We start from the raw sequence: 15,423 nt of genomic DNA, 5'->3' as shown, positions 1-15,423 counted from the left end.
ACATTTGCTTTGTGCTTGTGTCTAACACCCAATCCTTCTTTAGCCATATCTTTTTTTAAAAAAACGCTATTTCATACATTTAATAGGACGCAGAAAGGAATGTTTGCAAAGCAATAACAGATAAAATTTTATTATATGCTATTAATTATATGAAGATGCCAATGCATTTGTAATAAGGCGTTATTTATCAAGGAATAGCAAAGGTTGCTGTAAAAAGCCACAATAGCCAGCTTTTGGGGAAAGGTAATAGATTTCAGTGTGTGCAACTCTTGCAGGTTAATTGAATTTCCATAATGAAATTCCCCTTGGCCACATGAAATCCTTGGGTTTGTTCTTTGAATTTCATTATGACTTGCAGAGTCTTCTCTGCCCCCAAATCAAATGCAATAAAGCCACTGGAGTCTGGCTTTACTTCAGTGTTTCATAAACACAATTAATCAAAAAACCTTGTCTGTCTGCAGTTTTGAAGGGGAATTAGCAGATTTCACCTAACAGTCCCCAGTGTGCTTTGACTCCCAAGTACGTTTAACTGTTAACCGCAGTGCTCAATAAACAACTACTCCAAAATACAGACCCAGCTTTTAGCGAGGTGAACCCACAGTGTTTCGCTGGCAAATACTGCCTGGTTAGAAGGAGATTTATTTTAAGTAATCTCTTGGAATTCAAACCAGCTCTAGTTAATTGCAAAAAGGCTTTTTTAAGCCGGTTGGCTTACTTATGGCACACTGCTCTACTCTGCCTGTCACTCTCATTTCCCAAGCGAAAAAGTGAATGGCAGCTTCAAGTTCAGGATCTTTTTGATCATTAAAAGAAATGGATGTGCTGTCCTCTGTTGGTCATACTGGTTGTCACATGTAAAATTCAATTAACTCAAACAGGCAACAAGAGGCTCTGTTAAAACAACAAAAATTATCATCAATAAGACTGCACAGTGTCTAAATAATTTCTAAAAAGTGATGCAACAATGGATACTAGAAGCTGGATTAAGGAGAGGACTCATTTTGCATGACTCCATGCTACAGATCCTGCCCTGGGATTCAGCTTCGTCAGCCACTTGCTGCGGGCCTGCCCTGCTGGGTTGGTGACACAGGGAACTGCAGGCTTCCTCCAGCTCCAGGGCTGGTCCCCGCTGGGGTCAGGGCTTCAGGAGGGCTAGAGTGCTGCCAAGGTCGTGGTGACAGAGGAAGCTTCTAGCTTAAATTTCACATCACATGGTCCGGCCTGGGGACTGGGCCATGTGTGCCAGTTCTGATATTTTGTGCTCATGTATAATGACTTGCATCATGTGATGTGATGCAGCTTCTCGGAGCACTCTAACTATGGCAGTGCAGGCTTTGCTGGGTACACATAATGCAAATTCCCACTTCAACACTCGCGGTATCCTCCTGTGAGTCGTGAGGTGTAGAAACGCTGTGGGCTGCTTGGTGTTGGTAAGGAGCAGTAGTGTGTCCACTTTGGGTCCTCATTGCACGAAGAATATGTAGTAAATGGAGAGGATCTGGGATATTGCAGCAAGGACAATTAAAAGTGTCATGAGAGGTGTAGAAAAACCTGACCTAAAAGGAGAGATTTTAAAATTTGGGCATTGTGTTGTCTAGAAAGGGGAAAGCCAAAGGCAAATATAGTGATGCTTTCAAAAAGGTTTAACATCATGTAAATGAATCTATGCCATGGCAGTAAACTTGTGTGGTATGTTAATTATTTCTACATCTTAACTGCTACTGCAGTTACCGATTTCTGGTCTGCACTAGTTTCTCTGATGCTGTGACTTCATAGATAGTTGCTACAAAATTAATTTCAAGTAAATAACCGTAAGAAAACATCTTAAAATGTTACTTAGTAACATTATTAACATGCTAATGATTTAGCAATGTTATTTAGCAAAATGTAAGTTCCGTCTGCAGACTATGGAAAAGCAGGTTCTGTATTATCCGATTTCTATGTGTGCCATGTAGCGCAGACTCACAGGCCTCAAACCGTTGTTACGTGGGTGAGACACAGCCGTAGCTCTCGTGCATACCTGGCTTAGTCTTGTAAATATATTTCTAATAAACAAGCAAGAATTTATGAAAGCATTACTCATCACAGGCAGAGTGGCTCCTCTCCAGGTTTATCCCTGAGGTCGTAGTAACAGAAAGCAGTATTTATCAGACACATGTTTTGTCCTTGAGTTTTTTATTTTTGTGTTCAGTTTTGAAAACCCTTTTATGAAAGCAGCTTCAGGGACATGGCTGTTCCTCACTGTCCTTTGTATCCATGAGTAAAAATATCTAAGAAAATAGAAACCAATTTAGAACATTTTGGGTTGTAGTTTTGCAAGTGCTCTGTGCTGAAACTGTCACTGCTCAAAATCAATAATTTATATTTTTTTCTCTCTAGGGAGATTGAAGTCCATGACAACACTGCCCATACCAGAATTATCAAGTTCAAAAATGAGCTGGTAGGTAAGCACTATGATTGCCTCTCTGCTGATGCTTCGTCAGAGTTACGCCAAATTTGATAAAGAACAGTTCTGGAGACTTGTGCATATTGACAGTAAACTAAGCACAAAAAATATAAATTTTAATTACATGTAATTGATACAGTAGATAATCATCATAACACGTAGTCTTTGGGGGGGACAAAGCACCTTATATTGAATAAACAGTTAGAGCCCCTCTTTAGACCAAAATACAACTTGAATAACCATTTTGACCTACCAACAGAATTTACATATTTTCTTTTCAAAGATTTTACAAAACCTAGTGTAAATAGTTAATGACAGTTATATTGGCTTGTACAGCAATTACACAGTTTTGATTCTAGACAACAGACCACGAGAGGAATATTTGTCAGGAAGAAAACAAAATGACTCTGCAGACTAATCAAAGGTCAGTGACATTTCAAATGGCAAGCAAATATCAAACATGAATCAATACAGGTTTCCTTCGATTTGTAGCGCTGTTATTATTTACATTGTTAGCATGGCTTTACGTGCTGTCAGCCCTTAACTGTGCGTGTGGGTTTGGTGGCGGGTCCCGCCAGTGTCCCCGCACTGGGCTTCATGGCTGCTAGTGGTCCCGCCAGGCCTGCGGCATGGGTGGCTGTGTGGGCTGGGAGTGGGGTGAGCGCCGCAGGCTCCTGCCCCTGTACCCAGCGCCCCTGCCCCACCCAGCTCCAGCGCCACGGGGGTCTGCTGGGAAAAACAGAAAATGTGAACATTATCCATATGGCAAATAACCGCCTAAGCAGTTAGCGGTACAGATGGGGAAACCTCCTGTCTTACTAACCAGGGGACAGAACTGAGTTAATAAATAATTAAATTAATTATGGGGGTGTGTATGGAGGTGCATGTGTGAAAAAAACAACGAAAAGAACCAGGTATGACAGGATGACCTTGGCGGCTGCAGCCTGCGGAGGGCATCTCCTCACGAGTTTGCAGAGGCTCCGCTGGTTCGGCGGATCGGGACGCGGCTCCCGCCGGGCCGCAACAGACACCTGCTCCTCCCGCCCGCAGCGGAGCCACCCCCAAGGCCGCCGCCTGCGCGTAAACGATTCCGTGCCTGCAACGCTGCCGGGCGCGGCGCGGTGGGGAGTGGCGGGAGCGCGGCCACCGCCCCCCGCTCCGTGCGCTGTCCGCGCCAGGGGCCCGATCCTGCCGCGGGGTGCGATCCCGCGCCCGGCGCCGTTTCCCTCCGCTAAAAAGAATGGGGAGAGCTCCCGCAGGCGCGGATAACCCCGAGGCACGGACGGGGTTCGAACCCGTGATCTTCGGTTTACGAGACCGACGCCTTACCACTTGGCCACCGCGCCTGCGTTAACGGTGCCTCCCGACGCCCTTCTACCGCTGGCGCCACTCCCGCGCGGCGACGCTGCCAGCCGCCCTCTCCCCTGCGCGCGCCGCCAGCGGGCGGCCGCCCCCGCCGCGCGCGCCTGCGCCTGCACCCGGCGGCTGTTGAGCGGGGGGGGCGCGCGCGGCCGTGGCTCCCTCAGGCGTTGAGGCGGCGGGTTCCCTTCGGCGGGCGGCGCCTGAGAGAGGCGGCCGAGGGGAGTCCCGCTCTCCCGGGGGGCGGCGGGGGGCTGCCGCCTTCGCCTGTGGAGGCGTCTGCAAGGGCCGCGCCCTCTTCCCGCGACGGCCCGGCGAGGCGCCGGGGCGCCCCCGCCTGTGAGGGCGGCCGGGCCGGGCTGCGGTGGCCGGGCGCTGCTCCCGCCGCGGGGGCTTCTGCGCCGAAAGGCGGCACCCGCACACCGGGATTGCGGTGGTGCCGGCACCGATGCAGTCGCCTTCGGACCAGTAAGAGCCGCTTAGGGAAGGGGAGAGTGAACCGCGGAATAAAACTTTTCTCTTCCGAGAGAAGGAGCAGAAATGCAAGACCTCGGGGTAATTAAATGGTAAATACCGCTTAAAAGTCACTAAATGTCTGGTACTTGTTCGCTATAAAAACTTCGTGTTGTGAAATGCAGAAAAGGTACTAAAATACGTGTTTTTCTACATTTGGTCTCCTAGATACTTACAAGTGTGACCAGGAAACAAAGCTTTTAGTTTTCATTTACTCTTCATTGTGGAGATCCCTTCAAATTCCCTATGAAACTTTTGCTGGATACCCAAGTTACATTCCACCTTCCTCGATGGAAGGGATTTTGTGCATTGACCTGTGGGGTTGCTGACCATAGCTGTGATCAGTCTTATTTTCTTTCTTTTTGGGGGGTTGGGTTTTTGGGGTTTGTTTGTTTGTTTGTTTGTTTGTGACAGAAGCATTTAAGTATGTTAACAGAGGTACCTTTGTGGAGGTTGAGATTGGAGTTGCCAGTTTGGTGGTGGTGTAATGCAGGTGTGTTAGAAGATTAATCTGTCTGTATCCTTTTGGGATATTCTTCGAACTGTCATCAGGAAAGCTTATGCCTGATGGCTTGACTGTATGAACAAATTTCGGTTCTTTACAAGTTGCCATTTATCAGAGCAGATAACGTGAATTAGGTTCACCTGCAGTAAATCAGTCAAATTACCTCACTGGATAGTCTGCCCATGTTAAGCATGTTTGCTAAGTACCCCAGGACAGCTGTCCCAGAGGTGACTTGCTCTGTTTTTCCAGTTCTTATGGGCATAACTGATGGCCTGGCCAGCCCCAACGCTTGCTGGAGTTTATCTGCTAGTGTTCATCAAAGGGCATACCCTCATCTGGACTATGGAAAGCTGGGAAGCCAGAATGGTGCCGTTGTACTCTGCTTTTGTCTTGATCATTGTGTCACTGCAGCACTTCAAAAGTGTAGGAGTGGAAATTGTCTCAGCTCTCACACCTGTTACTTTTTATGATAAGGAATGACCTTGGAGGGCCAGGTATCTCAGCTGGCTCAAGAAGAGTTACTCTTAGTATTACCAAGCTGGCAGCAGGAAGGACTTAGATTTTAATAAATCATGTTTGACTGATGCCTTTCCATTTCTAGCCACTAGCTCAGGGGTCCTCAAACTTTTTAAACAGGGGGCCAGTGCGCAGATGAAGTGGCAGGAGGCCATCCGCAGCTGCTCGGTTTCCCCCCCCAACCCCCGGCGGGGCAGGGGGGTTCTGTAAATACCAGGGGCTGGATTGAGGACCCTGGGGGGCTGTATCTGGCCCGTGGGCTGTAGTTTGAGGACCCCTGCGACTAGCTTGTTACAAAATATGCTCTTTTATGTGCCATACTTGCCAGTTGTAAGTTGTCATCACAGTACTTGTGCCACTCTCAGCCAAGTTTTTCATTTGTGTTCTTGTATCTCTGGGACCTGAGAACTAGTTCTGTGGTGGGAGGAAGCAGAGAGGACTAATTGAATTATATGTGGAATTCATATGAGTTGTATCTCTTCAAATACACTGCATTTTTTAAATAAATGTATTCTGTTGCCATCACAAGTAGTATTTAATGCTAAAGTTCTTCCTTAACTGTATTAGGAGATTGAAAATTCAGTTTGAAACCATTAAGATCTGAGTAGATTAAGTGGAAATAACTTGACTTGGTTTAAAAGAAGTTGCCTGCTCTCTGAACCTAACTTCCTCAATGTGTCTGGAAAAAGCGTTTCTGTCTAAACAAAGTGCTGTTGAATGGTGAGCCAATTTATCAAAACAATGGTTTTTTTAACTAAAAATGTAAATTTGATTTTAAAACATGTAATTGCCCGTGGTGTCTTTTGATGTCGGAATACTTTTGTTTGGAAGTGTCTTATGCTGGTCATTACCCTTGTTCAAGCCCTTCTTCTTTATGCTGAATCTTCCTTATGTAGTGGTCTCTTCTGACAAAATCTTTTTTAAAACACAACATGCATTTCCTAAAGGAAGGTCTTTAGACTCCAGTGCTGAAGACATAATGTCAGAGATTTTGTTGGAAGGAGAAAATAATCACCAGATTTTTTTTCTTCCTTCCCTGAGCTTCACTCTTATGAGATGGAGGTTTTGCTTTAGGAGATGGCTTTTATGTCTGTTTCAATGTACAAAACTAGGCCTTCCTACAGATCTCCATGATGCTTTTGAGGATGATACAGGGGAACAGTCACGTTTATGCAGAATTTGTGCAACTGTATAACTGAATTTATAAAGACTTGCTATGAGGTAGCTGAAATGCTCCTCAGTTATCTATTACTTGAGCTCAGATTTTGTCCTAGGTCTATGAAAGAATGTTTCTGTTTGTTATTTTAACTGCTAATCAACAGCAGTTGTCTTGGAGGGATTCAAGAATGATGCAGTGTTACAGTAGAGTGGCCCTGCAGTCCTTTTTCTACAGGGAAGACTGGGGACTAATCTTCAGGTAATTTTTTTTATGTGAAGGGAAATATTTCTTAGAGCTACTCTATAAATTTACGGATAAGCACTTGAAGGAGAAAAACTACCTGAACCCTAGCTGTTGCATCTCAGATGCTGCTCTTTGATTCTCTTTTAGGAAGTTCTCAGTGGGGTTGTAGGCTATACTGTGGGTTGTGGGGAAATCTGTGTTGACTTCTTTGCTATCAAAGAAGCATCTCTTGACTTGAGAGTACAAATATTCTAAGAAATATGTCACTCTAGCAACATTTATATAGTACAGAACAAGCTAATGGGCAGAAGTAGAACGTGGTTAATAGCAATGTGTAGAACACGGTTTAATACATTCTGGTCTTATTGAAAACCAGGGTTTAGCTTGTGGAAGAAGTTAATTCAGCATGATCTCAAGCTTCATCAGTCCATCTTGTCTTGGAATTTACATCATAATCTAGTATGAACACAGTTTGGGAGGGAGGGTTATGTGTTTATATTTCTTGGTCTTTGTAAAACAAGCAAAATCCCAAATTGTCAGCTGGCACCAAACCCAGTGCTTTATCTCTGTATTCTAACTATAAATTCAGTAATGCACACATGCAGAGTCAAAAAGTGCTGCACTTGTTTTGCAATATTCGTGTTTGGTGTGTGATATCCGAAGGTAAGTTTGTGGCATATATAGCCCACAAACTTGTAGGATGGTTAAAGTTCATAAAGAGATATTTCATGAAATCTTCAGGGCATATTAGTATGTTTAAATTGTTCATTTTATGGGTACTACTTACTACTGTATGGGTTTTATAGTATTTGGCTGAGTTCTGATGTTATCAGTGTAAGAACAAACTTTAATAAGGAAAGGGTAGGTGATCTAGTATGGGGATTGCCTCCAACAAGAGAAGTATAATAGTAAACATTTAAATGAAGCAGCTTTGTCATGAAAAGAAGCTTGTGCATGAACAGCTCATAGCTTTTTCTCCTGAAGAAATGCATGGAGGTGTTCTAGAACATAAGCTGAGCAGAATACAAAAATCAAGTACAAAATCCCACAATCTAGCACATCTTGAAAACCATGGTAGAATTTGGGAAAGTTGTGAATGAAAGTGGGTGTGATCTTTCCTCTGTCAGAAATAATTTTCTAATCCTTTCCTTGCCTTATAGTTCTGCAATTTTCCTTATTTTCTCACAGAATAGCCTTATTCTTTGTACTTTTTTAAATTTTTTTTGTTATTATAATTACAGGTAGCTCCTATTAAGAAAAATATGAAACAAACACTATTTCCTTTCTTGTTAAATTCAAGACTAGTACTGTAAATGATAAAAAATAATTGCAGTATTTTGTAGCTGATAAGAATGCCCATGTAAACTTGGGGATGATTTCTGTATCTGTGACAATGTAACTCAATTAGGAATAGAAGTCTGTACTGCAAGGTGAAATACACCCAGTAATCTGCAATATTTTAATAGTTTTTGATTTTACTCTGAGAGGCCTTAAAGGTTCATTTGCCTAAGTGAACAAAATGTTGCATTTGACTCACAAATTAGGTTAAACTAGCTGGGGAATATTCAGAAGCTTGCTTGATCACACAGGCAGGGCTTTCTAGGAGATGTATCTATGCGGCCAGATCTGAGCGGCTCAGTAGAACCATTCCACCGGCCCTCTCCAGCAGTGAGACAAGAGGTTCATGATAGGAACATGCACCTCTCTGGACTGCCTTGCTTATTCTGTATTTTGAGGTGCCCTTTTTATCTCCCTTGGAGTAAGAAAGAAACTTCAGGTTTTCCATCTTCCTTTTTCACCATGGCACTGAGAGTCAGAACACTTACTGGAGCCCCTGTCTCCCTTGCTGTTGGTTTTATGCGTTACTTCAGTGTTGCAGCTTGTTCCCTTCTCCACCAGCAAACAGTGTGGACTAATCCAAGAGATTATCCATAGAGAATTGTGCTAGAGACCTGACTCTCTGTGATTGACAAAAAATACATACTAAAAATCATACTCTATTTTTCCAAGTCTTACCATAGCATTTCAAGTTTTGATCAGTTTTTCTGTTTGATGGGGATGGGTTTGAACTAGTGCTTGTTCAGTGATCTCTTTAGTACCCCGACATGGTCAATACATGCATTGTGTAACTTCAAAGTCCTCTTCTGTGCTAGGCTTCAGAAGACTTTTTAAATAAGGTGTTTTGCTCTTGTGAAAAACAGGCAATGTCCAAAATTACTTAGTATGTCTCTGAAGTTGTTAGTATGCACTCAGAGCTTCTTAAGTTTGTGCTGTTAATACAGGGTTACTCTCTGGGTAGCCTAGGAAAAGTACTCCCTCACAAACTGTTCATACCTTCTAAAACACACTGTGGCAGGAGAGGTCTTCTTGGACACTTAGTTTCTTAAGATTGGACTGAGGCAAAGAAACAGTCATTTTTCATTCAAATAGTAGATTGTAGACGTGTAGGGCAGGTAAACCTCAGCAGCTGCACATCCTGAAAATGCGGTGACTAACTACAAAATAAGGACTATATGGCTTATGAGCTATACAAAAAGTTGACACCTAAACACCTGAGAGTTCAGGAAATCCCTATTCTTGCAGATTTTGGCTCAGATTTTGAAGACAAACCATCATTCTTTTGGAGTGAGTCTCAGTGCAGATTTCGTTCTTACTCCTTTTTTAGAGAAAAGTACTTAGAACACAGGCTAGATGTTTCTGACTCCTAAGAGTCAGAATTTTTGTTGATTACTATTAATGGTATTTTCCACTTTTAAGTAATAAGCACAGACAAATGAACACAGTTTTCCTTTTTTATTTGAGACACTTAGCAAAAATGCTAAAATATCAAACATTTTCTCAGTAGCTACAATATTGCCACTATGTACAAAATATTTGATAAATGTAGTACACATATAAAAATACAGTATGCATTACATATATACAGTACAATGTGCAAAACATATGGCATTCAAACATATGGAATTGATTTTAGGGGTGCAAACAGCAAATACAAAGGCATCACGGTTTCTTATATAAAGGCCCTGATTGCCATAATTTGCATTTAGTAAAGTAGTGCTTAAATGAAGAGGGCCCTAGAGACAGGTGTCTGTCTTCTCCTTTTCACAAAATGAGATGCTAAGACATAATTACGACTATGAAAATAAGAAGAGAAACACCTACTAGGGTTAGCGTTATTTCTACTGCAAGCAGTACTGTGAAGAAAAATCCTATCTGGAAAAGAGACTGTGCTTTTACTTAATACAAATTTCTCGAGCAACAAAAACAAATCTGTACTGTTAAACATCAAAAACAGCTTTGAAAATATCTACATCCTTATTTTTAAAAAAGTATCAATAATACTTTTGGGGATTTAATTTCCTATGCTTCAAAATACAAAGCGCCTCCTTTGGCAATATAAATGGCAATGCTTTGGTTCCTATTTAAATTTTTCTATTATTACAATTTATTTTAGGCTGTCTTTTGAATATTTGAGCTGTATTTTTTTTTTAATATAAAAATAGTGTGATTATATAGTTATGAACCATTCCCTGCTTTTTATTAAGAATTTGCTCTCATAGCCAGAATGGCTTTTTGGCTAGATTTCTACAAATACATTTATGCACTTTTAACTTAAAACGTCTTCATATTCGGTATTGGACACTGCAGAATGATGTAGGTGTGTTGTACACTTCATTCCTACCAAACTGGTATAAAAGGAGTATTTCAGATAACTTCAGGTTTTAATGGATGCTTTTTATTGGCCATGTATATAATATATGCAACTCCATTCCACATATATCACCTAAACCCCATCTGTAGTATAGTCTAGCATTCATCAAAAGGTGATTTAATAGACCACTATAGAAAAAGTTTTAACAGAACATGTACTAGAGATAAGTGGGAGAAATTTTTTTCCAGTTTTAATAGAATCTGCTTCGAGTTTATAATACACTGAAGATGCCATCTAAATAATATTTGTTTACATTGGTGAGTTTTACGATGTTTTGATTACATAATGCCCTTCCAGTTAAATGTATTCTGTGATTGCATTTTCTCTGCCTTGAAAACAGTTGAGCAGCATGTGCTTGTTTTCCAATTATGGTGCCTACAGTTTTCAGGCATCTGAATGTTGGATGTTACGTAACAGAAGTTTAATACTGAAACTTCTATTTTGATCACCTGCTTCCTTGAAATACCTTGGAAAGAAATTTCAGTATTAAGTACTGATTATTTCTAAAAGCTGTGGCCTCAGATTTTTAAAGATCTGATTCTGCAAGCCCACATTGCTGTATTAGACTCTACATTTCTGTAGAGAACAACTGCCATAAATTCATTTTATTCTTACAGAGAACTGCTAAATTTATGACAATGATTTCTTAACTGTTTATAATGTTAAACAAAACTTTGCCTCTAAACTTTCTTGCCTTAACAAATGCTGAATGGCACTAAAAGTGCACAACAAATACCATTTCTGTATTAAATGATGGATGTGACTCCTCTTAATTAATACTAGCCTTGTAAAACATATGTCTGAGCTCTCTCCATGTCTAGAAGTGTGAACACCAACTTCCGATTTTCACACTGATAAAATGGTATTCTTAATTAATTTGAAGGATCTACTAACAACGCATTTGATAGAATGTTCTGTTAGTATACTGCAGCCATTAAATGGCAAATTTAGTGCCAGTGCATTTCTTTGCAACTGTTCTCTTAATGAGAAATATTAATTCTGTACAGTCAGACTGCACAGTCATGATTAAATTTCGAAGATGTATTGTATTTGTGCTACAAAAATTGTCATGTAAAACATGCACACACAAAAGTCTAAGCAAAACCTATTTCTGCCGTAACAGGCATATATAACTATGGCAAATATATCACATTTCAGAACAAAGTCTAAAGCAAACCATTATATATAAGGTTTAATACACAATTCTGAAATGTACAAAAAAGTAATCACACATTCCTTTCACTAGAATATTTGTACTTCAAAACCTAAAATGATCCCTTAATTTTTTTACTTTTTTTTTTTTTTACTCCCCAACCCCACCCCATCCCCAATAGACTTTTAGAGTAGAAAGCTATACTGTACTGATAACAACACATCTCAACAGTCTGGGTTTATTTCTGCACATAGATTCCTATAGATTACTTAACATTCTACATTGCCAGTAAGGATAGTTTTGTAGCAAGATGACTTTGCCAGTTTTAAGCTCTATTTACATGCACATCAAAAATGACAGTACAGTTGCTCTAGGTTAATTTGTCTTCTAAAAATTAATTTACTTGCCTTTTATTTACAGAAGGCAGGGTCAAAAAGGGGTAACTTCTAACCACATATGTGGTACGATATCTGCTGTATCACACATAATACATTGACAGTACTGCAGAACACTAAATTTCATTTGAAGTTGTTCCTATCAGACCAAGAGTCCTTAATTCTTATTCTCGTAACAGCTGAGGGCACTTAGTATCTCAGAGTATTAGCTCCCAAGATAATATAATGAAAAGGAATGCAAAAAGTTGAATGTATTTGTTCAGTGTTATTGAAGAGGCCTATACCATCAAATTTTAAGGCAGACAGTCCACATTAGTACTGTACTCAAGTAGTGTAGGCACAGCAAGAAGGAATAAGGAAATGTCTTTGAACTTCATCTTCTCTTGTGAAAATCTTCATAGATTGTTTTTGTTTAGTTAGTTTCAGATTAAAGTAAATCCTGGCCTGTAAAACTACTGAAGATATATAATGATTTAAAGTGCTGGTAACTGATACGATGCAAACATACAATGGTAGTTTAAATCCTGAATCAATGATATAATCCACTATTTTATCCGAAGATAGTGGAATTCTGTAATATTAGTAAACCAGACTGCACTGTATATCTGCAGACATAAATTTGCAGTTAATTCTGCAATGGCTTTTGACAAAAATATTTTGTTTGATGTTAACATGATTGTGTTGTGTGGGGTTTTTTGTGTTTTTTTTTTTTTTCTTTTTTAAGTGTGATAGAGGTTGCTAAATACTGAACAGCTATTTCTGTTTTCATTATTTCTTTGATACATATCAGTACTCTAAGGAATACACAAAAGCTTCAGGGAATTTTTTCATTAGCTCCTACAAAACTTTATTTTTGAAGATTGGTGGTAATGAGGGAATTCTGCAATGAGATCAGTTTTCAGACTAGAAAACATACTATGTTTCCGTTGATCAGGAAATAGGGAACTGTTTCCCTTTATCTTAATGTAGGAATTCCCTAACAGAAAATAATTCCAATTTTAAGTCTGATTATCAGCCTATGACATCGATGGCAACATTTAACAGCTATTACCTGAGAGACAACCACAGAATTTCAGAGTATTTTACTTCTATTTGCATTTTTTTTGTTTTTTCTTTCAACTGCTTTCATAATAGACCGTGAAAAAAACAACTAAGGGCTTTAAAAAAGAATATTTTCATGTGCTATCCTATGAGGTAAGAGCTTAATTTTTGCTATTATCTGTTTCAGGTATGAAATATGCCTTCTTATCACAAAACAGTACTGCTACTTAGGATTCTTACGAGCACCTTCTCTGTTTATCTTCCCTGATGTTATGTAGTGGTAGACAAAGTTGTTCAATAGATAAAGTATTATTAAGAAGTAATGGTTGTCCTGTCAGTACTGTCCCCTGCAACTCCGTCTGATCCTACAAACATCTTTTATTGAGGGCATTGGGACTATTCTTGCATAGATGCTTGCAGGATCATAGTGCACAACAGCATTAATTAAATTTTTCTACTTCCTCAAACTGTTCTAATATGCTGAGATACTGGATTCTATGATCTAACAAATATCCTCAAACAAACATAAAGTAGGGTATTTACTATTTCCATTATAGTAATCTCTTGTTTGAAGACCACTGTTCCCCTCTGTTCACAAAAATAAGCTATACAAAGTTAAAAGAGTATACAAATAACCGTCTGATATACACATTAAAACCTAGCTATTAAATCCAGAGCATTGCTATAGAAAATTCAGTGTTCTCAATATTACCTGGCATAGCTACAGTGGATTTCTTGCAGTTACATTTAATATCCCTTTGGATGCAGTTAAATTCTTCCCTCATGATTAAAGAATGGGGGAAGAGTTTTAAAAACCACAAAACCAAAATATAAAAACAACAAATTAAGAGACTAGATATACGAAATTTCACTGAACCAGCCAGTGCTTCTACTTGCCTTTGCCCTCACAATTAATTTTGAACTGGCTCAGGCGATCCACAGGAACAATGAAGTGCAGTGATACCTCACCCTCCCCCAAACACTTGCTCACTGTGTCAATACAGACAGTTGAAATCTCACTTTTTCTCCTCTCAAGTTTAGCAATGTTGTGTTGCTCATTTTAGCGTTACAAAGTCAGAGACATAACTTCTTTCTTAAATATTTGTGATGCATTTATCTTGGGGTACTTTTAATCAGTAAGTACAATCATCCTTTCTTGATCTGTGAAAGACAGCTTTCAGAGGGCCCTGATCTGCGTTACTGATAGGAGCATAAAACAATTCACTGTTGTAAACTTGAACATCAACAAGGAATTAGCTTCAAGCATTTGTTCTTCCAAACACTGCTGTCTTGATTTCTCTTAACTGCAATCAGAGTGGTATAATAATGGACCTCTGCTGTGAAGAGACTTGCAGGTTGTGTTCTCATTGGCTATAGCTTAATCCCAGTGCAACTGTAGATCCTGTGGATCTAGAAAGTCAGTGGAAAATACGCTGGGGGCAGTAGAACTGAGAGGAGTGAGTCCAGATGAGGAACTGGGCATTGTAATGTCTAGCCATTCCATATTGTCCAAATTTGTATCGGGAAGGTCAAGAGACAGACAAGAATTATTAGTGGTAAACTGTGGGTCAGATGTTTCCATGGGTGAATGAGAGTGATCTAAAATGCTGGAGTGATTAAGCAGATCATTCTGGAGGTCTTCAATTAAAGAAAATGACTCTCTGTCCTCATTACTGCTTGTCAGTTGAGGAATTTCATTACCTGATGGTAAAGTTTCATCCAAGAGGGCTTCAAGTTGGTTTTCCAAACTTACAGACAAGCTAGTTGTTGGTTCTAAGGACACAGGAGGAGGGGCCATTTGGATTTGTGGTGGTGGGCGGGATATCACTGTATTCACTGGCATTGTAGTGATGTTGGCTGTGACTGGTCTCATTTTAGAAATGGGAGATGGTTCCTCCTTTATTGGAAGGGAAATCTCTGTAATAAAAAAAACCAACCACAACCCACTATTGAATTCGGAACCGGTATTACAACTTCCACTCCTTTTTGCTCACTTTGAGATGCATCCAAAGTGAACTCAATGCAGTAAGAGTAATTTTGCTTGTTCTGGTAATGCTAACACTACATACATCCAACTAGGTCAGGTACTCTATGAACAACAAAGTATTTTCAAACAAGTTCCAGGGTTCTGCCTTCAGTAATACTTCAGCCAATTATAGTATTTATACTGATGAAAAAAGGAACAATTTTCTAGATGTCAGCTTTACCTCCTTCGTGTTTATAATTCTTCTGTTTAATTAGAATAATTATGGAACCAACACATTTCTCATTTAGAGAAGAGTACCTGAACAAATTTTCAGTTTCATCCCTGTTTAGTACTGTGTCCGCTTCAATGAATTTGAGAGTCTTAAGAGATCAACTGATGTGATTAGGATCATTAT

The 15,423-nt window shown here is 40.0% G+C and overlaps 2 protein-coding genes and 1 non-coding gene across 10 annotated transcripts in view; all 3 read right to left on the bottom strand.

The window, feature by feature from the left end:
* Positions 1–2,541: 2,541 nt before the first annotated feature.
* On the bottom strand, positions 2,542–13,827 carry LOC114014036 (uncharacterized). Its single transcript, XM_055805184.1, has 3 exons — positions 13,755–13,827; positions 3,776–4,283; positions 2,542–3,175 (listed from the first exon to the last, which is right to left on the bottom strand). The coding sequence occupies exons 1-3, from the start codon at positions 13,825–13,827 to the stop codon at positions 2,980–2,982; spliced, it is 777 nt and encodes a 258-aa protein (XP_055661159.1). The 3' UTR covers positions 2,542–2,979.
* Positions 3,721–3,792, bottom strand: TRNAT-CGU (transfer RNA threonine (anticodon CGU)). The gene has a single exon. It is a non-coding gene; the product is annotated as a tRNA-Thr (tRNA).
* MRTFB (myocardin related transcription factor B) overlaps positions 9,520–15,423 on the bottom strand; it is an 85,355-nt gene continuing 79,451 nt past the window's right edge. For 7 of the 8 annotated variants that reach the window (XM_055806692.1, XM_055806695.1, XM_055806696.1 and 4 more), the window contains one exon: positions 9,520–14,959. In XM_055806692.1, coding sequence (XP_055662667.1) covers positions 14,421–14,959 — 539 coding nt within the window. In that variant the 3' untranslated portion in view covers positions 9,520–14,420. The remainder of the gene's footprint in view (positions 14,960–15,423) is intronic. The other variant, XR_008747578.1, reaches the window with a different exon arrangement.

This window comes from Falco peregrinus, chromosome 5, assembly GCF_023634155.1.
Source record: "Falco peregrinus isolate bFalPer1 chromosome 5, bFalPer1.pri, whole genome shotgun sequence".
NCBI lineage: Eukaryota > Metazoa > Chordata > Aves > Falconiformes > Falconidae > Falco > Falco peregrinus.
Note: the sequence above shows the minus strand (reverse complement) of the source record. Positions and strands in the feature narration are given on the sequence as shown.

Bases quoted from the DNA above. Each gene is read 5' to 3' on its own strand.
- LOC114014036 (XM_055805184.1), bottom strand. From the start codon at position 13,827: ATGAGGGAAGAATTTAACTGCATCCAAAGGGATATTAAATGTAACTGC. The intron at 4,284-13,754 runs GTAATATTGAGA...CCCTTCCCTAAG, and splicing joins ATCCACTGTAGCTATGCCAG to CGGCTCTTACTGGTCCGAAG. The intron at 3,176-3,775 runs GTAAGGCGTCGG...TGTTTTTCCCAG, and splicing joins GCAGGCGCGGTGGCCAAGTG to CAGACCCCCGTGGCGCTGGA.